The sequence below is a fragment of the Otolemur garnettii genome, unplaced genomic scaffold, assembly GCF_000181295.1.
Source record: "Otolemur garnettii isolate 467f Iridium unplaced genomic scaffold, OtoGar3 scaffold00136, whole genome shotgun sequence".
Lineage (NCBI taxonomy): Eukaryota > Metazoa > Chordata > Mammalia > Primates > Galagidae > Otolemur > Otolemur garnettii.
In genome coordinates this window covers 5025917-5049063 of record NW_003852531.1, presented here as the reverse complement: position 1 = coordinate 5049063, position 23147 = coordinate 5025917, and the positions used below count along the sequence as shown (strand labels likewise).

Below are 23147 nucleotides of genomic sequence, written 5' to 3'. Positions count from 1 at the left end.
AAATGATGTCCAAGCTCAAGACCACAGGACAACAGTGGAAAGAGGGAAAAGTGAACCACACAGGAACACAGAGAGCTGTCGAGTGTCTCTGTGCTGTGTTTACTTATCCTGAATTTACTGAGCATCAGCCGTCTGTGTTTATCCTGCCTGTGGTAGAACCAGCTGGGGTTTTCGATTTGTGCCACTGGTGATGCTGCTGAAATTATCTTCTGCAGCTGCCGCCATCATGGGCAGCTGGGAGTCATATACATGAAAGTGACGCCTTGCTCCAGGGAGGAAGCCTCCTTCCCTGCTGTCTGTGGGGTACAGGGAACGTCTCCTGCTGCCCTTCTTTTCTAGGGGGTGCTTTAAAGAACTCTGGAAGGCTCCTTCTTGCCATTATGTCCCCAAAACCCCTTTCAATGGAAAATAAACACCAAAGAAGTGCCCACGACTCTCTGGGACCTGGCTCCAGAGTTACTTCCAGTCTGAAAAGCACTCCCAGTGATTTTGTGCGGCCCGAGAGCTTCTCCATCCTCCCCTCTGCCTTCCTGTACCACTGGCCTGCTCTGGATGGTGGTGGTGCCTGAGACCCCCCTCCCCGAAGTGGGGGGCACTCCTTTCCCTACCCACAGAGCTGGGAGGAGGCTCAGTCACCCACACAGCTGTAGGTGGAAGTGGAATTCTAAGTGATAAACTCAAAGTAAAGCTCTCTCCTGTTCTGGCACTTTCCGTGACAGCTTCACCTCCAAAGAGCCTTCTGCCAGGCCGAAGGTGTTCCCAGCAGTCCACCCTCCAGGCTGTTCTCAGCCACCAGAGTCTGCATAGCCAGTCTGCAGTCTCAGCACCGAATTAGCCAAGCACTGATTAGCTCTTCTGCCTGCACTAGTGTCTGAAAGAACTCTGTTCACATTTATTAAAGCCACTTGGCCAGATAATGGAGTTTCAGATTTTGCGTCTTTCTAACTTAAACTAAGTTTTAGGGAGATGTGTCACACATCTATAGAGGACTCGTTGTGGAGGGCTCTGCCAAGACAAAGGCAGAGAAGAGTGGTCACCACAAAGAGGCTGCTGGTGAAAGAGTCACTTCCTGGCGCTTTACAGAAAAAACATGCCACAGAATTCCTCTGGTTATCCGGGTCTTAATGGGCCCTCTTACTGTCTTGCCTTCTATAACACAACCCCCAAAGCCGAAAGATTTAGCAGCTCAGTAGCACACTGGTAATAATAGGATTCTAACACCTGGCCTAGCTGAATCTGGGCAGTAAAAATTCATCCCCCCGTGAAACGTGTGTTTACGGAAACATGCTCCCAAGTTCAGGGGGTACAAGACCTGGATCTTCTCAACTTCACAGGAGTGGCCCTGTTGTGAAGCTAATCTAAACCTTTTATTAAATGCTTGAAAATCAGTGAGCTAAGAGGAACTCAAATTAGTTTCTGTTTTACATGAGGCTACAGACACCAGACTGTGTACGGCCATTCCTAACCAAATGACTTGGAACTCAGGAGTTCTCAAAAAAACCCCAAAACCCACTTTATCTTCTTAATAAAGGAGTGTAGCCTTTTGCTTATCATGAAATACATGTTTCTTGTAGAAATAGAGAAAATACAGAAGTAAAAGTTATTGATTATGCTTCAACCCAGAGGTAATTGTATATATATCTTATTATATGTAGTTTTTCCCTAAGTTAGGTGTATCTATTTCTATAGCCTTCCATCCAAAGGACATATCAATTATAATCTGTTAAATATATTTATTATATGAACAAAATGTTCAGCTAATTTTCAGAAAAAATTGAAAGCAAGAGCCAACATGTGCAGTCAATGTTATGCCAGATATTTCTATCGCTGAGCTTCTCACACTTAATACATTCACAGTTACATTACAATATACCTTTGTGAAATAACATTAAAGTCTATAGCTGCCCTTGTTTACTCTCCTAGCTAAACAAGTCATGTTCTCTGCACAAGCTCACTCATAAACCTGTCATCCTGCACACACCTGGGCTGAGACCTCAGGCCTGGGAACCTGGGTGAAGAGTCCGACACCTCTGGTGTCTTCAGACAACACTTCTGGGGACTTTGTCTCTGAGTATTCCTTTCAAATATGCATTGTGTTTTCAATAAAAACATAATGAGCTGCAAACAAACATTAGGTATAAAATAAAAGGAGAGTCTAACATGGTGTAAATGCACTTGGACAAATCGTCCTTCTAAAGGTTCATCTGACTAACAGACACACGTCTGTGTTTTTCTAATGTAGTGGTTCTTAATTCGGGGGTTCCACCAACTTGAATAGAAAAAACATTACATCTGTATCTTCATTAACCTTTACCTGAAACTTAGCATATTCTTTATTTTTTTATTTTTATTTTTTATTAAATCATAGCTGTGTACGTTAATACTGTCATGGGGTACAGTGTGCTGTTTTTGTGTACAATTTGAAATATTTTCATCAAACTGGTTAACATAGCCTTCATGTCATTTTCTTAGTTATTGTGTTAAGACATTTATATTCTACATTTAGAAAGATTCACATGTACCCTTGTAAGATGGACCATAGTTGTGATCCCACCAATCACCCCCCTCCCCTCTCCCCTCCCCTCCCTTTCCCCTTTCCCCATATTCTTGGGCTATAATTGGGTTATAGCTTTCCTATGAAAGCTATAAATTAGTTTCATAGTAGGGCTGAGTACATTGGATATTATTTTTTCCATTCTTGAGATACTTTGCTAAGAAGAATATTTTCCAGCTCCATCCATGTAAACATGAAGGAGGTAAAGTCTCCATCTTTGTTTAGGGCTGCACAACAGAGTCAGCAGGGCTTGAGACTGCTCACACCATAGCCCCAGGTACTTCACACCACATTAAAGTTGTTGCAGACCTTTCAAAATGTTGCTTATGTTGATCACCACATTGAAATTATGGTATTTAAGTGATGCATCATCAGAACTTGTTATTTCAAATGTCCATAAGCCTGACAAAGGACCCATGGCCAACCCCCACTTACCTCTCACTCACTGTCTACTTGCCTAAGCAAAGATGTATCGCCACTTTCTAGGGCAGGGTTTCAGAAAGTAGACTTGCCCAGCAGTGGGCCTCTGGGACTTTCTTGCTATTTTCCCCCAGAAAATTTGTCTTGAGAAGAGGGAACCCAGGAGGACACCTTAGTGAAGGGCCAGAAACAGTGGCTCATGGATCCGCAGACATGAAATTCTCTCCAGCTCCAGCGTGGGTCGTACTGGATGGCCAGCCCTGAGAGGGTCACTGGGCCTCTGGAAACTTCCTGTGGCTGACATGGAAATCTATGTGATGGCAGATGCAAAACTCAGTTCAAGGTGGACAGTTACTAGTATCCTGTCCTGCCTCATACAATAACCCCCCCGTAGCAGGCAGAGGGTTAAAAGGGGCACCTGGTGGTGCCCGAGCTCTATCACCCCAGTTCTAACGCCTCACTAATTGGGAGAACGTATTTTCTTCTTTCCCTAGACATCTTCATTGGGAAATAGTCCATATACCATAGAATTCACCCATTTAAAATGCACAATTCAATGGCTTTTAGCACAGTCGCAGTTATGCAACAAGCCACAGTCAATTTTAGAACATTTTAATCACCAAAAGAAACCCCACACCCCTTTTCAGTCTTGCCCCAGTCTTCTGCCCAACTTCGCATCCCTGGGCACCAGCAGGGACGTCCATTGAGGAAGTGGAATCCCACAGCGTGTGGCCTTTGGTGGATGGCTTACTTCATTCCCCATGTTTCAAGGCTGTGTATGAATCAATACTTCATGCCTTTTAACTGCCAAATGCGATTTCATCATGTGGACATACCACATTTCATCTGTCCATTCATCAGTGGATGGACAGTTGGGTGCTTTCTATTGTTTGGCTCTTAAGAATAATGCAGTTATAAACGTTTGCAGACAAGTTTATGTAGAAATATGTCCAAATTTTTCTTGGGTATATGCCTAGGAGTGGAATTGCCACATCATATGGTATGCTTAACATTTTGGGGAAATGTCAAACTTCTTTCCAAAAGGCTGCACTTTTTTATAAGACCTGGCACAGTTCTCTACATGTACTGGCCCACAGAGACGGTCTCAGTCATGTACATGTGCACAGCCTAGGAGGCCTGGCACTGTAACAAGTACACGAACACCAAGCCTGGACATCTGTGGATGTGTACCCGGCCCAGCTCAGTCATGTATTCTCACGCTGTATGAGAGTTTTGATTTCTCAGCATACTCACTAACACTTGCTACTAGTTATCTCTAGATAATAGCCATCCCGGGAGGCATGAAGTGGTGTGGCAGTATGATTTTTGCATTTCTTGATGGCTGATGATGCTGGGCATCCTTATGGCCATCTCTACACCTCTACTGAGAAATGTCTATTCAGATCCTTTGCTCATATTTTAATTGAGTTATTTCTCCTTTTATTATTGACTTATAATTTTTTATATATTCCAGAGATACCTTACCAGATACATGATTTGTAAATATGCATTTTCTACTGTTTTCCCATTCTGTCTTTTTTCTCTTCACTTTCTTTGAAACACAGGTTTTAATTCTGATTGTGTGCAACTTACTTTTCTTCTGGTACTTGTGCCTTTGGGGTTATAGCTAAGGAAAAAAATTGCCTAATCCAAGTCCACAAAAATTTACTTCTGTATTCTCTGCTAAGAGTTTTCTATTTTTAGCTTTCACATTTAGGTTTTTAAAAGCATTTAGAATTTTTGGGTTTTTGTAAATATAAATTATGTGAGGTAAAGGCCCAACCATCTCGTGTGGACATCCAGCTGTTTCTGCATCATTTGTTGAAGAGACTTTTCTTTCAATCATCTGGGCACCACTGTGAAATCAACTGACCATAATATGAGGGTTATTCTTAGATTCTCAAATCTATTCCATTGATTTATATCTACCTTTTTCAGTACCATATTGTTTTGATTACTATTCCTTTGTAGTAACCCTTGCAATAGGGAAGTGTGTGTCTTCCAACTTCGTTCTTCTTTCCTGAGACTATTACCACTTTGGGGAGTCCCTTGAACCTCCATGTGCATTCTAGGGTAAGTATATAAATGTCTGTGAAGAAATCAGCTGAGATTTTAATGGAGATTGCACCAAACTGTATATTACTTTTGGGAATACTGCCATTTGTTAACCACATTAAGTCTTCCCATCCTTGAACATAGGCTGTCTTCCCATTTATTTAGATCTTTTTAAATTTTCTTCAACAACCTCTCCTAGTTTTCAAAGTATGCGTTTTGTTTTGCACTTCTTTTGTTAAATTTATTCCCATGTATTTTATCCTTTTTGATGTTGTTACAATTGGAATTATTTTCTTAACTTACTTTTCATTTTGTGGATTGTTACTGCTTAGAAATACAACTCATGTTTTCATATTCACCTGTATCCTGCATCTGCTGAATTCATTTCTAGCTCTTGTAGTTTTTTTTTTTTTTTTTTTTTTTTTTTTTTGAGACAGAGTCTCACTATGTCACCCTCAGTAGAGTGCCATGGTGTCACAGCTCACAGCAACCTTCAACTCTTGGGCTTAAGCAATTATCTTGCCTCAGCCTCCCATGTAGCTGGGACTACAGGCACCCATCACAATGCCTGGCTATTTTTTTGTTGCAGTTGATTAGGTGGCCTGGGCCAGGTTTGAACCTGCCACCCTCCGTGTATATGGCTGGCATGGTAACCACTGTGCTATGGGTGCTGAGCCAGCTCTTGTAGTTTTAAAGTGTATTCCTTATAATTTTCCATATATAAACATGATAGTATAATCTGCAAATAGAGATAGTTTTATTTCTTCCTTTACAACCTGGATTTTTAAATTTACTTTTCATGCTTTAACTTCTCTGGCTAGAATCTTTAGTATAATGTTGATCAAAAGTAGCAACAACAGGCATCCTTGTTTTGTTACTGATCTTAGGGGGAAAACTTTCGTTGTTTTACCAGTAAGTTGTGATCTTAGCTGTTGGTTTTATGGCAGATGTGACATATTTTCTTTAAGAAAGAAAAGACCAATAAAGTTTTGTCCATTTTTACCTTGTTTCCTGAAGATAGCTTAAGAGGCAACATTTACTAAAATATTTGTTTTGCTGTAGTGACATGCAGTTGCTTGTTGGATAACATTTGTTTAATAAGTATTTATGTCCCCACTCTTGGATTTATATTGCTGTGTAGCAACAGAGACTTAATTTTAATTTGGCATTTTAGTCTGGCTCCATCTTGTATACAAGCTCAGGTTACTATGATGATGCCAGCACACTGTCACTGGGGCCCCTTCTGTCTGTGGATTCCTCTTCATCTCTGTTTTAACAATATTCACATTCAATAAAAATGGCTGAAATATGTTCACTGCCCAGGTGGTTGGTGAAGCCCCCTCCATAGACATCAAACCTAAACTCCCATCTAAAAAGCCAGACTTCCTGGAAGGATACAATTGAACCCAGGAAACTTTGATAAAAGTTTTTTCTTTTTTTAACCAGTAATAACAACTATATTTGTTGAATGGCTACTGTGTTCCAAGAAGAGTAATAGTTACTGTATATAAAATTTATTTAATTTATATAATTATCCTGTAAATTAGATATTGCATTTCTAGGTTTAAGGAGAGAAAATCAGAGATTTAAGTAACCCAACCTGTTTAACTGATATGTGGAGAGAGTGGGGCTCAGAAATACTCTGTGTTCTATTTCTTCCATCCTAACATGGGCTGGTGAGTCTTGGTTTCACCCTTTACTGGCTGTGTAACCCGGGGAGTCACCTATACCCCTCAGACCTCCAGACTTCAGCATCCACATCTGGGAAATGAAAAACAGCTATGTCTACCCCCTGCAGCCTGAGACAGGCACACTTTCTTTTCTGGATATCTGCAATTCCTCCCTGTGCCTCCTTTGGTTTTTAATTTTTTTTCACAATTGCTTACTGTTATTACTGGTATAAATGCTTAGCTGGACTTAGTTTAACCCAACAAACATTTAGTGAGTCTCTACCACAGACCAGCGACACCAGGACCCTTGAGTGCTCCCTGCTTTTTTTAGGGCTGGCAGGCTCAGAGGGGCCCTGCCCAAGAGGCCCTTCCCATTCTAAAGGGACTCTCCCCTTGTTTGTCTGAATCAAAATTCTAGAGATTGAATTTTTCCTTTTCTGCTAAAATCTGTTGAGAGTTAACCATGGCTCAACCATTCCAGATACTTCACGTACAATTCTCACCATAACAATTTGAAGGGAGGACTGTTATGATTCCTATTATGCAGTTGAGGAAACAGAACAGACAGACTGGGTACATGGCAAATCTTCAAACAAACAAAAAACTTGTCAATGGAACTGAGACTCCAATCCAGCCAATACTCCAAAGCCTCCACCTTCATTAACCCTGGGGCCCTGAGGCTGCCCCCATCCTGTTTTTGCTGGTTAACAAGAGAAAATCGCCTAGGAGCGGGCACAAAGAAACATCCGTGACAGGTGCTCCGATGAGTCCAGGGACTGGACAGAGCATGCTGCTAGATACATGGGGCGTCCAGGGACTGTCTGGACAGAGCATGCTGCTAGATACATGGGGCAGGGGCCCTAGACAGCAAGTGTAGAGGAGTGTGCTGTGTACATGGTCACTTACACAGCAGCAAAGGCACGATACTGCAGAAGACCTAGAGGAAGTCCTGCCATGCAAGGCCGTACAGAGGTCAGCTCTGCTTTGGTTACTCAGAAACCCTTGCTGATGGGACAGCTTGTCAACAGGGCTGTGAAACAGGGAAAGATTTCAGGGGGTAGCGAAGTGGGCAAAGACGAGAACGCTCCTGGAAGAGAGAGAGATAGTGAGTAGAAGTGAGACGGGCGAGGCATTTCCCTGACAGTGACCCTTCCTGGAGACCTCCCTTGCAAGGACGGCTTGGCATCCATGAAGATAACAGGACCCTTGGGAGGGAGAAAGGGCATGGGCTCGAGGTCTAAATTCCAGTGCAGCCCCTTGAGTGCTTATTTCTTAATCTGTGGACATAGAGTCTAGACACAACCGTGAGCACAGTGGAGGGGTGGAGAGGAGCCTGGGCTTGTCCTGGCAGGAGTGGGGAGCACAGGAGTGTGAGGGTCCAGGTGGCATTAGCCGGTGTGAGATGCTGGAGAGAAAGGAAGCAAAGAAGAAAGTTGCTGACCCACCGTCTCATGATGAGAGTTGGAGGGCCCGAGGGGTGGCTCAGGGCCCACAGGGGAGGAGGTGAGGGAGGGTGTGTGTTTGAAAAGTCATGGGAGCCACAGCCTTGAGATGGCAGGCATCAGGAGTGGAAACGTACATGACATCTAGAAGGATGAATGGAAACAAGTTCTTGGCATTCCTGACGTGATGGGAGGTCTTTGAGGCGACTATTTCAGCAGTACAGCAAGTCCTGGTTGGTGCCCACATGAGGGTGGAGGGATTGGAGTCTGTGTCAGGAAGAGGGCAGTGGATATGACACCCACATAGAGACATGGGGAGTCATCTGTCCCAGGTGCACAGGAGGTACAGAAAGGGAGATGGGTGGGATTCTAGCAGAGGCCTGGGGACCTTCAGTCATCTGAGGCTGTTAAAACTTGCAAAATAGGACGGCGCCTGTGGCTCAGTGTGTAGGGCGCCAGCCCCATATACTGAGGGTGGCAGGTTTGAATCCGGCCCCGGCCCAACTGCAACAAAAAATAGCTGGGTGTTGTGGTGGGCACCTGTAGTCTCAGCTACTCGAGATGCTGAGGCAAGAGAATTGCCTCAGCCCAGGAGTCGGAGGTTGCTGTGAGCTGTGACACCACATCACTTTACCAAGGGTGATAAAGTGAGACACTGTCTCAAAAAAAAAAAAAAAAAACCTCTAAAGCATTGGCTGTAGAGGAAAATGAATTGGCAAAGGCAAGCCTGGGAGGTAAAGCTGATGTGTGTCCTGGAGCAGGGGTTATGCCCTGAGGGGTGGGAAAGTCTAACAGCTCACATCCACCCATTCTTCTGCAAGGTGGCCCAGAGATGGTGGCTCATTCCATGGGACAGTCCTCTACTTCCATTCGTTGTTCCTTTAGTTTCTTTCTGTTGAAAATACAGAAACATCCAACACCTTCTTATAGAGAGCTAGGCCAAGTTTCAAAGGCATCATTGACTTTCCAGTGAGCCCAGTTACCAGGGCTGTTCTCACACATTCCTTTTTCTTTTTTCTTGTTCTTTGCAAGACTCAATAATGGGTTTAAGGAGGTCTGAGTAGGATGCCCAACCAAAGTGTATGCTGGTGAATCAGCTAGAATCCATCCAAGAATCCAGCCAACCCGGTATGGGGCAACACCAGGATCCTTGAAAGTTCCTCAGCCCCTTTTAGGGCTGGCTAGTTCAGAGGAGCCCTGCCCAGGGGGTCTCTGCATTCAAAAGGGTCCTACCCCTTGTTTCACGCTGTGTGCTGTCAGTCTTGAAATTCTTAGTAATTAAGCCAGAAACTCCACACTTTCACCTTGCACTGGGTTCTGCAGGTGGTGTAGCTGGTTCTGTCCCCTCTTTTGTCTCAGCCACCAAGGGAATTCCCCCACTTTCTGAGACCTTTTAGCAGTGATCCACTGGGATTCCTGCCCATATCTGAAGTCTCTCCACCTCCACATCCCTCACTTCCCTTCCCTCTCTTCCCAGGTGGGCAGGGTTATGATCCCCAGGTAGCCAGTGCCTGCCCAGCTCTCACAGGGAGGGGCTGGCTCTCAACCCTGGGCTCCTCCCTTCCACCCTCCCCCCAGGTCCTCCTCCCTTAGGCAGGTGCATCTCAGAGCTCAGGAAGCTCCTCTGGGGTCCCTACCTGGAAGCTGGGGCACCCTTCCCACCATGGAGCCCACCTCAGCAGGGTACTGGGAGGCTGTTTGTGTTTGGCTATAGCTCTTGGTCCCCTTGGGGTATATCAGGAGGGACTGTTTTACCAGCCCCTTTCCCCATGGCATTGTCTCCCCATTGGACATTGTCTTTCTCAGGAGAGGTCCCACACTGTGCTGTTCTTCTCTTAAATCTGGGCTCTACTGGACAGGGAAGGCCAGAAGGTGAGCCTGGGAGTCCCCGAAAGCTTCCACAGAACAGTTTCCTACTTGGGGGCCAGGCCTCTGCCTTCCCCACACTCTTTTTTTTTTTTTCAAATTACATCATAGCTGTGTTCATTAATGCATTTATGGGGTACAATGTGCTGGTTTTACATACAATTTGAAATGTTTACTCAAACTCATAAATATTTACTCAATATTTATGTCAAACTCGTTAACACAGCACTTTCTTAATTATTGTGTTAAGACAATATTCTACGCTTAGTAGATTTGACATGTGCCCTTGTAAAATAGTCCGACTAGTTCTCCAGCTTCTTTGGGTTTGTTTAGAGCTCAACAGCGCCGCCTCCCGGTGCTGGGCTGTGAGTGACCACAGCGGAGGACCAGACTCGAGCCTGTTTTTCAACAAAGTTTGCAGCTCCCCTGGGCATTCTCCTTAAGTGAACAAGCCATAAGGTCAGAAATAACAGATCCCCACCTCCTCCTCCTAGTTCTCCCCGCCTTGCCAACCACAGGACAGGCCCTCTTTTGTGTTGCTGCCTGATTATGTGCACCTCGTCATCAATCAGGTCTCGGGAGTGGACAGCTCTGTGACAGACCTTGGTGGGTGCACCTGAACCTTGCAGGCCTCCTCACCTGGGCAGTAGGCGGACTCCGCGGGGGGTGACCCTGCGATTTGGAAGACAACAGAGAGCTGAAGCGCTCCCCTGCCACCCCACCCCCGGCAGGCCTGTGCGGCAATTCATCCCTCACAGCTTCTCAAAGGGGAGAGGAGCTCAGAGCCCCGAGTGTCCCTGCCATCTTCCCGTGCGACAAGATGGAGTCTGGCATTGGCAGTGAGTGCCCAGGAGCTCACGGGTTCCATGGCCAGCCATGGGGCCCGGGAGCTAGTATTAGGTCTGTCCTCAACCCAGACATACCCACTGTCTTCAGAGGACTAGTGCTGCCCTGGTCTCCTGAGTCAGGTGCCCTGGCTCCTAGGTCGGCTCCAACTCTCTCTTTGCGATCTGACCTTGTGTTTGCGGAAGCGCTGGAAGAGGCAGCCCCTCCCAAAGTCCTTTTTGTGCCGAGTCTCCCTTACGTCCCATTCAAAGCCTTCTTTTCTACGGAATGTGCAGGTCTCAGAGCTCTGCAAAGGAGGCTTCCCCTGGAATCCGTGGTAACATTCAGGGGCGGGCGGGAGAAGGACTAGAAGATTGAGGAGGGCTGCACCAGTGGAGTCTGATAGTAGGGGCGGGAGTGTTGCCTTGCTGATGGAGTGCTGCCCTCCGTCCGCAGCGGCGCCTGAGTCTGCCAGCCCCGCCCGGGACGTCCCGGGCCGGGGTCGCGTTTATTCATCTGCTCGAGGTGATCCCAGGCGCGAGGGCGGGCGCACGACGTCCGGAGAACCCAGTAATCCGTGAATACGGCATCAGCCCTTCCCACTCGGCACTTCCTTCCTTTTCCCGAACGTCCAGAGAGGGAGGGCCGCGCACTTATAAACTCCAGCCCAGGCCTATGAGCATGTCAGAGGCTGTCTCGCTGGGGCCACGCGCGGTAGCCCGAAGCGTCCGAGCTGAGCAGGACAAGAGCGACTGTCGCCAGCGGCCTCCTGTACACCTTTGCTCCTGCCCGGCCGGGTCGCAGGCCTGCGCTTTCCCGGCACCTGCACTTACCGCACCTGGGCAGCATGCTCGGGGTCCTGCTGCTTGGCGTGCTGGCCCCCGCCGGCCTGGGGATCCCGACACCAGCAGAACCGCAACCCCGTGGCAGCCAGTGCGTCGAGCACGACTGCTTCGCTCTTTTCCGGGGCCCTGCGACCTTCCTTGCTGCTAGCCAGGTCTGCGAGCGCCTCCAGGGTCACCTGATGACCGTGCGTTCCTCGGTGGCTGCCGATGTCATCTCCCTGCTGCTGAATAGTGATGGCGGTGACAGCCCACGCCTCTGGATCGGCCTGAAACTCCCAGCCGGCTGCAGGGACCCCGGACATCTCGGGTCCTTGCGCGGCTTCCAGTGGGTTACGGGAGACAATCGCACCAGCTACAGCAGGTGGGCACGGCTGGATCACTCCCGGGAGCCCCTGTGCGGCCCGCTGTGCGTCACTGTCTCCGCGGCTGGGGCCTCTGCGCCCGGCGAGCCGGCCTGGCAGGAGCAGCAGTGCGACGCCGAGACCCATGGCTTCCTCTGCGAGTTCCACTTCCCTACCTCCTGCAGGCCCCTGGAGGTAAAGCATGGCGCCCAGGCGGCCGCCAGCGTCTCGATTACCTACAGCACCCCGTTCGGGGCCCGCGGCGCGGACTTTCAGGCACTGCCGGCGGGCAGCACCGCTGCGGTGGCGCCCCTAGGCTTGGAGCTGGTGTGTTCTGCGCCTCCTGGAGCGGCCGGCGAGGCGCGCTGGGTCCGGGAGAAGCCTGGCGCCTGGCCCTGCGGCGTGGAGAACGGCGGCTGTGAGCGCGTGTGCAATGACAGCTCAGGGGTGCCCAGCTGCTTCTGCCCAGGGGACGCCGCCCTTCAGGCGGACGGGCGTTCCTGTGCTGCATCTTGCAACGACCTCTGTGAGCACTTGTGCTTCCCCGACCCCAACGTGCCTGGCTCCTACTCATGCATGTGTGAGACCGGCTACCAGCTGGCGGCTGACCAGCATCGGTGCGAGGACGTGGACGACTGTATGCTCGTGCCCAGTCCGTGCCCACAGCGTTGTATCAACACGCAGGGTGGCTTCGAGTGCCTCTGCCATCCTGGCTACGAACTGGTCGATGGCGAGTGCGTGGAGGCCGTGGACCCCTGCTTTGCAGCCAACTGCGAGTACCAGTGTCAGCCTGTGGGCCCAACGAACTACACCTGTATTTGCGCCGAGGGATTCGTGCCCAAGCCACAGGAGCCGAGCAGGTGCCAGATGTTCTGCAACCAGACTTCATGTCCAGCCGACTGCGACCCCAACACCCCGGCTGACTGCAAGTGCCCAGAGGGCTACATCCTGGACGAGGGCTCCGTGTGCACGGACATTGACGAGTGCTACAACGACTACTGCCACGGCGGCCAGTGCCGCAACCTCCCCGGCTCCTATGAGTGTGTCTGCGGGCCAGACTCGGTCCTGGCTGGCCAGGTGAGCAAGGACTGTAGCCCCATCGAGGTGAACGGTCAGAACACTGGCGTTGAGGACGGTGGCTCCGGGGAGATCCCCGTCAGCCCAACGCCCAGCTCCACCTCAGGCCCCCCTGCAGCCGGGCAAGTGCATTCAGGCGTGCTTATGGGCATCTCCATCGCCAGCCTGTCCTTGGTGGTGGCACTTTTGGCGCTTCTCTGCCACCTGCGCAAGAAGCAGGGCACTGCGCGGGCCAAGACGGAATACAAGCCCGCCGCCCCCGCCAAAGAGGCAGCGCTGCAGCAGGTGCGCACCGAGCGGACCCCTCAGACACTCTGACCGGCTCCCTCCCTCCTGGAGGCACGGTGGGTCGGCAGGCCCTTCTCTCCCTCCGGTGCCCCCAGGGCCCCAACTTTACTCCCTGGCTACCCAAACGCACTTTAGCTGGCATTAGAGTTGGATGAGACTCCTTTCCCCTCTTCAGGCTGATTCCATGCCTCGCTGGGGAGCAGGTGACTGCAAGGGGCTCTTTCCAGGATGTCACCAAACAACAGTTGAGACAGACCACAGCATCCCAGTCCATACCAGGGGGAGGGAGGAGGGGTAGGCAGTATTGGTTGGCGGCCTTTGGGGCAGACCTAGTGATGACCAAAATATTTATTTTTTTAAGTATTTAGGATTTTTTCCCTTTGCTTCCCCTCCCATGTGTCCCTACCTGTAAAGTCTCCAATCTCCATTTTCCACCCCCCCATAGATACAGTTACACACTCATTTGTCTTGTGACAGTTAAATTATCTTGGTGAATTCCCTCCCCTCCCCAGCTCTCTAGAATTGATAAAGCAAGCGGCATTTCCCTCCTCATTCCTCCCAGGAAGGGGACCAGCTCATCCGAGTCACTTTACCTGTGACCGACCCTACTTCTTCCCATCTTAGCTGTCTGCCCAGGCAGAACTCCTATGTGAAACAGGAACAAAACACTAAAAATGAAAGGAGTTGGTCATTTGCTCTTTCGCCAGATCTGCTACCTTACCCTGGAATTTCAGGTTGCTCCAGCAAAATAATCTTAAGAAAGGTTAGAATGTAAAAAGTATTAGTTAAATTAATATTGCTAGATTGTTACAGAAATTAACTCAAGGAGTTTTTCATCTTTATTTTATAAACAGTAAGCCTGAATTTTGTTGTTGTTGTTTTGATTTGGACCAAAAAATAGTGTTAATAATAATAGTTGTTAAGCTTCTTATGCAGTTTTCTTTTTATTATTATTACTTGTTTTTGAAAGCATTGAACATGTTCAAATGGTTGCTCTAGATTGAGAAAGCAGAGAAGCACCTCCCAGGAGACTGTCTTGAGAACGTCTGAGCTGCACCGTCCATGCCAGTTGTCGACTGACTTGCCCTATTCTTGTCACTCAGTAGACCAAAATAAATGCAGCTCTACTGGTTTTGTGGAACTGGGAGCTCAGGATGCAGCCTGGACGAAGCACAATTAGGGCTGTCTTAGGTCCTTGGAGAATCTCTCCCACTTCAGAGCGACCTTCAAGCCTGGCCCTTGTGGCCCTAAACAAAAATTGGAAGCGGCCCATGGGAGCTGGTTAGAGATGCAGGATCCAGAGCTCCGCCCCACCCAATTCATGAGAATCTGCATTTTAACAAGATTTACAGGGGTTTAGCTGCCAAGTGACTTGAGGACAACTGTTCCAGATTGCTTCCAAGTTTCTGGAATACATTAAATATGAATCAGTAATAAGTAGCAGGCCAAGTCAGGCCCTTTATTTTCAAGAAACTGAGGAATTTTCATTGTATAGCTTTGCTTTCTGGTACATGCAGGAAAGACTAAGAATACTGCTACCCAAGGTCCAGAGGCCTTTGGTTAAACTAAGCCGGGCGTGAAATCACGCTTCCGTGTATGGAAACAAATGTATCATGTAACTGTATCTTTTGTATGACAAAGGTTTTCCTCTATTATTTTGTAAACTGAACATATTTGTACATAGTTATTTATTGGCAGTAAACTAGAACACAGGCAAAGCCTTGTTTATGATGTCACTTGTATGAAATAAATAAATTTCAATGTGCTCTTGGGTTGTGTGTCTGTTTGCTTTTCCTCCCCCAGTACCCCATTTTATGTTATTAACTGGGGCTCACAAATCGTGCAAATGCCAGGAGATACACTAAAGTCTGCTCTGCACCTGACTTGTGCCATCTGGGGAATGATGTCTTCATTGACTTTCAAAAATCTTTCTGGAGGAGATTATTCTCCCTGTAGCAAGATTTCTTTTAATCTTTGTGTTCACAAATATTTGTTTTTTCTTCTGTAACTATAACAACTTCATACAGAGGACATGTGTCTCTGTGTTTTAAAATACATTATATTGTTGGGATGAATTAAATAAACAGTCCTTCCTGGGTCATCTTGAGAATCCCAGCTGTGTGTCCTGTGTGTGGTTTCACACGAGATATCCAAACTCAAAGTGGTCACAAGAGGTTTCAATCTGTGGCTCAAATTCAAGTTCTGGGTTTCAAAGTTCTCATTCAGTATTAAATCATTCTTACCTCTGCCTCCTTTTAAATACACAATTTGGGGGGGCTCCCTTGACTGGGAGGGTAGAGCAGGTTGAATACTGTATGTAGGCCCTGAGAGTTTTCATAAAGCAGAAATTAGAGGAAATTTTAGTTTAGGAAAATAGTCATTTTTTAAAATATGTCTGGATATAATGATGAATTTCTGTTTTAATCAGAGTAGTCATTGTGGAGACACAGTTGGAGATTTCAATATCCAGGGCAGACGAAAGTGACAGCTTTGAGCAGGGGCAGCTACCGTGCACAGTGCCTGGTGGAGATAACAAGGTGGGCGGTGTCCATTCTAAGCACTATAATCAGTCTATATGAAGGAAGAGCTCCACGAGGAGGGCCAAACGGTGCAGATAAATGATGCTGAGAGGTTAGCGCAGACAGAGACATTTTACAAGCTTTCCCTCATTACCAGACCTTCCTTGTTCAAAACGGTCTTTTCCTAACAGCTTACAGATTGACTGGCAGGCTCATTGCTTTAGGAGTCCATCTTCCAGAGAGAGGCATTTTCTTAAGCATAACAGGAAGACCAAAACACAATTTCAAAATCCAGAGGCAAAAAAAAGGGGGGGAGAGCATCTTGGAACCCAGAAGGATGTTAAAAAATGTCTTTGGTGCAAGTGGGCTGCTCAAGGGGGTTTGATAAGCATGTGCTGGGGTTAGTCTGAAATTGGGAAGGTAACAGCATGGAGCAGGTGCTTCATACACACCTACAGTGGACCCCAGCCTCACCCCAGTGGTTTGTGCACATGGGGACCAGGAAACTCCACTAAGGCTGTAAAGCAGGAGGTGGGGGTGAAGTTTCCAGGAAGATTAGGGGAGGTGAGTGTACACGATTTCTGCCACATAATAGGTGCCCAATAACTGTGAGTTCATGTGCCAATGATATAGTCGCTGCGTAAGTAAACAGGGAAAAACAGTTACATTGGAATCATGTTGAGGGCGGATTCAAGACTATAGGAAGTGTTCTTTTAGGGGGAGCTGTGAGTCCTTGGAAGAGTCATTGCCAATGCTAGAGAAATTGTCATGGTACGGAATGGGGGGCGTCAATCATCCCCTAAGGGGAGAGACGTTTGTGCAGGGGAAGAAGCGACCCTCCACTCTCTGGTGTGGTAAGACCCAGCTCTAAATGCTCTCAGCTGCTTTCTGTGCTCACAGGTCCATCCAGATAGTGGTGGAGGGAACCCTCTCATTCTCCCAGGGAGGCCACAGAGAAGGGGACAGTATGCTCCAAGGTGTCCTTTGCACTTTCCCAGGGCCCAGACATGAAGTTGTGGGCAGGCCCTGCATGTGACATTGTGGTTTTGAATGGGGCCAGGGGACAAAAGATCCCCAACTTCTCACTTTTGGAGGTTCCTGTTGTTTTTACCTTGAGTGAGATTCATTATTCTATTTTCCATTCAAAGAAAACTGAGATTACAAAGAATATACCAGACCAGGTTTTCATTATGGTTGTGACTTGGTAGGGAGTACACAAAACACACACCCCCTTGACCTCTTCTGGCATTTCCTCATAAAATAACACAGGCAACACCCAGTTCTGACTTACTTTCTTTTCCAGAACTAGTGCCCTGGGTTCAGCTCTATCTACCTCTTTTTGTTTTGAGTGGGTCCTGCCTCCTTTTTTTGGTCAGCAGGTTTAGATGTAGGCAAACAACTGATTTCCTCTCACAAGAAAAACTAAATATTGTTTTAACATCAGATTCTAAGAGAATCAAAATCCTTTTCTGTGTATTTTGAAAGTGTAATTGCAAAAGGCAAAGGAACCCTGGGGATGGGTTAGCTCAAAGTGCAGCAGCTTCAGAGAGGAAGAGACAGCAGAGGGCTCCAGCCCCAAACGGAGATTGTCTGTGACAGTCATGCCACCAGGGCCACAGCCAGGTCTTTCCTTAGACCCCTAACTGATGGAAACCTTCTGTTAAAATAGGACATTTCATTCCAGTAGTATTCTGAGGCAAATGCACATCTCTTCTGCATATTCCATGAGTGGCAGCATGCCTCTGCCAGAGCCCTCTGGGGATCAGAATCTCAGATCTCCCTTCTGGCTTCTCACTGGTGCCAGTCCAAACTGCTAGTTCACCGAGGCTCACCGCAGTGTCCCATTCTGCAAACCTGTCTCCAGCCCTGTCAGCAAGGACAAGAGGGGCTTCTCCACCACCTTCCTAAGTCTGCCTTCTCGTCTTTTAATCTCCCACCTTACTTCAATTTCACTCCCTTGAGAACAGGGACCCAGCTTCCACAAATTCCTTAGACACCTCAAGGCTTATATAAGCCTGTCACCCTCATAATAAGAGCATATTTTTGTTTTTAAATGATGATATAAACCCAAAGCATCCTTTTTGGTGATTTTCCACTGGGATTTGACTTCTGTCTTTCTTCAAACATTTTCGCCCTCCTCCTACGAGGTGGCACTGCAGGAACCCATCAGTGAAGCCAGGAGAAAGAGAGGCTGAGGAAGGATTGGGAGGATCCCAGGTTCTCTGTTTAGTTTGTCTGTGACTCCCCAGAGCAAAAAATATGCCACAATAAACATGAAGCTAAACTGAAGAGAGCTGCACAAACTCAACAGCTGTCTGCAGGCCTGAAATAAGTGGAAATGATGGTTTTCTGACAGCTGAATTCTCTGGTTTGTTTGGCTGGAAAGGGAGGTTGGTGTGGAAGTCACCCTGACTCTCCAGTGTGAGGGTGGAAAGTCACCCTGACTCTCCGGTGTTCAGGGTAAAGGATGACAATGTAATCAGAATAAATGGATTGAGCTGTCCCTGTCTGGAGGGAGGAGTCTGGAAAATGGTACTGCCAGGTGGCCTCTCTGGATTTGGGGATCACACTGTCAGCAGTTCTGTGGCCCCACTTGTCCTCCCCATGCTACAAACTGCAGCCACGAAGAGGGAAGGAGGTGGTGATGGAAGCAACTCTGCCTTGGTTAGGGCGGTAGCCACTCCCTGTAACTGCATGTCAACTATACATAGGAGAACTATAGCCTTAAAAAAGTGAATTCTGGCATATGTAAATTATAGTTCAATAAAATGGATTAAAAAGAAATCACAGGGGTGGTGTCTATTGCTCTAGGAGTGGGGTGCCAGTCCCATATGCCAGTGGTGGTGGGTTCAAACCTGGCCCTGGCCAAAAACTGGAAGGAAAAAAAAAAAAAAGAAATCACAGCCTCCTCGGAAGAGCTAATGAAAGCCTGATTAAAATAAAATGAAGCAGCTCCATTTTGTGCCAGTTCCCTCTTCCTTCTTTTCTGTTGTTTGGTACCAAAGGAGTCGCCATCCCGAGGGTGGGGACTTCCTCCTCAGGGCCTGTGGGTGTCACGTGCCCCACGGTCAGCACTGACCGTGGCAGCCCCACCCTCCAGACAGACAGAGCCTGAAGAGCCCAGTCACCCAACCCCATGCTGCACTGGGTCCACACTCATGGTAGCTTTTGCTAGAAAGAAACTTCACGTATCTACTTGCACAAAGCAGTAATCCTATTTCAGGGAACCTAGTTAATGAGCTGAAATTTTTTTTAATGTGTTAGTTCTCTTCCATTTTAAAAAGCGGCCTTGCTGTTAGACACCAAGTCGATCCTGATTCACGTGACTGGGGCCCCTGTCTTTCAGTTGGTACAAAGTTGATGAAAGTTGAAAAGAATAACAGGATGGTCCACCAATCCCTCCCCGAATTATGCAAGCAAGTGCACCCCAACTTCATAAAGACCCCAAAGCTCTTGATGAGCTTCTCTTGCCAGGTGGACCCAAGCCCCTCATTACAGCCTGTGACCACTGACCCATGTCCCTTAGGACAAAGTTTCCTTAAGGTGACTCATAAGGTATTGCTGGCTGTGTCTTCCTGTGCCTATAGGCGATTTGCTATCACCACCCGTTGGGGGTTAACAACAAGAGATAGGCCTAATCAAGCAACCACAGAAATGAGAGTACAATTCTAAACCGAAACAAGCACTCTTCAGGAAATGAGTCTGATTTCCATGAGATGATAGAATAAAAGAACCTGCCCTTGTCTCAGAGTAGACAAGAGGGTGTTGCTGGAGACAGACTCCTTGGAAGGATGTGCAGGAATGAACTAGCAGAGGGAAGAGGTAGGGTGCTGGGTGTGGGGAGCCCCAAGCTAAGGGAATAGCATAGGCAAAGGGCCTGCATGGGAGGTGCTGAACGGCCCCTGACAGAGCTGACAATGGGTGGTGATAGCAAATCACCTACAGGCACAGGAAGACACAGACTGGAGGACACCCAACCAGCAATGGCTTATGAGTCACTTTACGGATTAGGACTTTGTCCTAAGGGACATGGGTCAGAGGTGACAGGCTGTAATGAGGGGCTTGAGTCTACCTGGCAAAAGAAGCTCCTCAAGAGCTCTGGGGTTTTGTGAAGTTGGGGTGCACCTGTCTGCACGATTTAGGGAGGGGTTGGTGGACCATCATGTCCTTGTTTTCATTTCAATTGTCGTCAACTTTGTATCAACTGAAAGGCAGGGCCCAATCACATGAATGGATGGACTTGGAGTCTAAAGGCAAGCCACACTCACTCACGGTGTTGTGTTGAGGCTGACTGCCTTGCCCGACAGAGCACGCAGTGAACGGCCTGTGTGTGCACAGACACCGCTCAGCAGGACAGAGCTTCCAGGGTGTGCTGCTGGCTGATGGCACAACAGTGCAGAGTCCTGTCCAGGCCTCTGACATTTCTGCTTATGTAATTGGAGGCTATGCTGTTGTCAATGCTGAGAAATCATGAGAGGCAGGGTGATTAACAACCTACAACCCGTCAGAAAAGAGCTCTAGCACCCAAATTTGCAGGATTCATGGCCAGTTTCTGAGGCTGTGCAGCAAAAACAGGCTGCATCCGATGTGTCCTTGAACCAGCCTTTGGCACCTACGGAACTCCAGGTGTGGTGCTTGGAATGGAAGAGAAACCAAGAACTCACAGGTTGTGTGAAAGTGTGTTGTCTTTGCTCGAAGAATAGTACTGAAAAACTGGGCAGGAATTAGATGAGCGACAGCCCGCCCTGTCCAAATGCCATCTTCCCCATTGTCTGAAAAAACAGAACACCTGGGTTGTCATGGAACAGTAAACTAAAGGCAATTTTAAAAGGCAAAGCAGACCGAAGGTCTCTGACAGACCGAATGGTGGGAAAACTCTGTTCCTACCTATGGTAGAAAATGTTTTCATTCATGTTGAGGCCAAAACCTGTGACTCCTAGTCCTAGCAAACAAGCCAAGAGGACAATCAAGGCAGGCCTCCATGTAGCTTGCCAGGCAGGGGACCTGTGCCAGTGGCTCTGGGGACCCTGGCTATACAGCTCACTGATTTCAATTCACTGCAATCTTGCTTCACATAAACCTCCAGGGAGGATTTTATGCAACCAGTTGTTACAAAGACCACAGAGGCAATAGCAATGCGAGCTGACAGCACAGCCGACAGGCTCTGGCCAGAGCGTGAAGACGCTGCGCTGCTGTGCTCTTGCCCTCCAGGAACTGAGAGGCTCCTGACGTAGAGGAAGTTGACAGGTCACACCCCCCACCCCCCACACTCCCCCAACCCCCCTACACCCCACAGGATTTATAGCTGCCAGGTTGAGAGCAGTGTTCAGACTCACTTTTCACTAGTGCTAGGAAGAGCAGAGCAGAGAAGAAAGCCATCTCCCCCCCACCCCCAACCCAGTAGTTCCAAGAAAGCACAGTTTACAGTTGGGAAAACTAGAAATTGAAAACCTCCCTTTGTACATATTCCAGGTGGGAAACTGAGGCTTTGCTAGATTAATCACTGCTTACAGGGCTGGCTGAAGTGGAGGTCTCCTGCGGCCTCCCTAGGACTTTTCTATCACCTGAAGCTGCCTCCCCTTCAGCCTTTATCAACTGAGTCAAAGGTGGTGGTTTTGAAGTAGAACCTGTCTTCTTCTGTGCTAGCCTGGAGGCCAGACGTGCCTGTTGTCAAGGCTCTGGTCAGCACCCCACCTTGCTTATTGGAAAGTGTGCCCACTGTTAGCCACTGGGAAACTGAGGAGGTTCCTGTCCCCACGCAGGCTGGGGCAAAGGCCCTGTTGCTGGAGCCGTGAATCCCTCACTGGGCTGCTCTCAGGCTGGCTGCTCTGTGCAGTTCATTTCAATTGGATTTATCCGTTGCCAGGCACTGGGGAACAAAGAAGTAGTTCAGTTTTTAAAAACTCCAAGAAGTTACAGTTAAACAAGGCCCACAGGCATAGGCGCTGGCCTACTCTAGATGGCCAACCTCACTCTAGGGCCCACAGACATAGGCGCTGGCCTCTTCTAGATGGCCAACCTCACTCTGGCAGGTGCTATTAAGTTAGAGATTGTGGATGCCTGTGTGGGCACACATGTGCATTTGCAGGATGGGAGAGGTCCGTGCCCTGTTAGCCAGGGACACCCGGGACACGGCCATGGCTCTGGCGTGCAATATGGACTTGGCTACACAGTTCTGTCAGTCCTAGATACAGGCCACCAGAAGGGATGGACCAGAATGACCCATGTCCCCACCTGCCCACCAGCCCTGGGAGGCACTGGAGCAACACAGAACAGCACTCTCAGGTCACCCTCTGGCTGCAGGGGCAAGTGTTTTTTTTTTCTTTCTTCCTTTTTTTTTTTGGAGGGGGATTCATTGAGGGTACAAGAAACCAGGTTACAGGTAAAGTCCCTCTTACAATTGTGCCTTAAGGGGGGCGAGTGTTTAATGGTGATGTGAGCTACATAACATCTAAAGGCCTTTGAGGTGAGGCCTTTCCCTTTCTTTTTGTGGGGAGGAGGTGGAAGGTACAGCAGTGTGGGCAAAAGCACAGGAGCTGCAGATTTTACAGGAGAGAACTCTGAGGACCTGGGGGTGTCGGCCCCTTGCCTGGGCCACACAACTCTTTGCAGTAGGATCAGAACTCAGCTTTCCTGTCTGTTTAGCACACGTGTCAAGCAGCTGCCCACATTCCATATAACTCTGTCTGTAGCCCAACACTCCAGGGGAAGCCTCCTTCTGCTTCTCCCTGTTCTGGCCACCTAGGGAGTGGAGCAATCCCTCAGGCCTGGCCCTGCTCCATTGGTCCTGCCCCTGCTCCATTGGTCCTGCCCCATCAGCTCTCCTGTGTCCTAGAAAGCCGGGAGCCAGGCCCTGTGTGCCAGGATGACAGGTCCAGAGCATTTCCACTGAGAAGCAGACTGCTCTGCAGAGCAGAGGCTCACTCCCTGGTGTCCCTTCCTGCCCTTCTGGCATATCTTCTCCATCAGGGGTAGGTCAGCCAAACCCAAGAGCGGCTTTTGTGATGCTAAGTAAACAGGGTCCGAAACAGCACCTCATACATGTTTAGCCCTGTCTGGTTTCCACTCCACATGCCACCATAGTGTGCAAGCTTCTTCTTAGCCTCCTCTGCTTTTGGCAGAAAGAGGAACAGAAGCTCCTCTTAGGCTGACATTTTCCTTTTGTGAAAGATAATTCATCCTTTGGTTAGCACACTGGGTAAAAGTTATGGCCTTTTCTTACATTCATCTTAACAAGTTGACGTC

The 23147-nt window shown here is 48.2% G+C and overlaps 1 protein-coding gene across 1 annotated transcript; it reads left to right on the top strand.

The window, feature by feature from the left end:
• Positions 1 to 11660: 11660 nt before the first annotated feature.
• On the top strand, positions 11661 to 14235 carry THBD (thrombomodulin). Its single transcript, XM_003803938.3, has one exon. The coding sequence runs from the start codon at positions 11680 to 11682 to the stop codon at positions 13411 to 13413; it is 1734 nt and encodes a 577-aa protein (XP_003803986.2). The 5' UTR covers positions 11661 to 11679; the 3' UTR covers positions 13414 to 14235.
• Positions 14236 to 23147: the final 8912 nt, after the last annotated feature.

Coding starts and splice junctions, on each gene's coding strand:
- THBD (XM_003803938.3), top strand. CDS start 11,680: ATGCTCGGGGTCCTGCTGCTTGGCGTGCTGGCCCCCGCCGGCCTGGGG.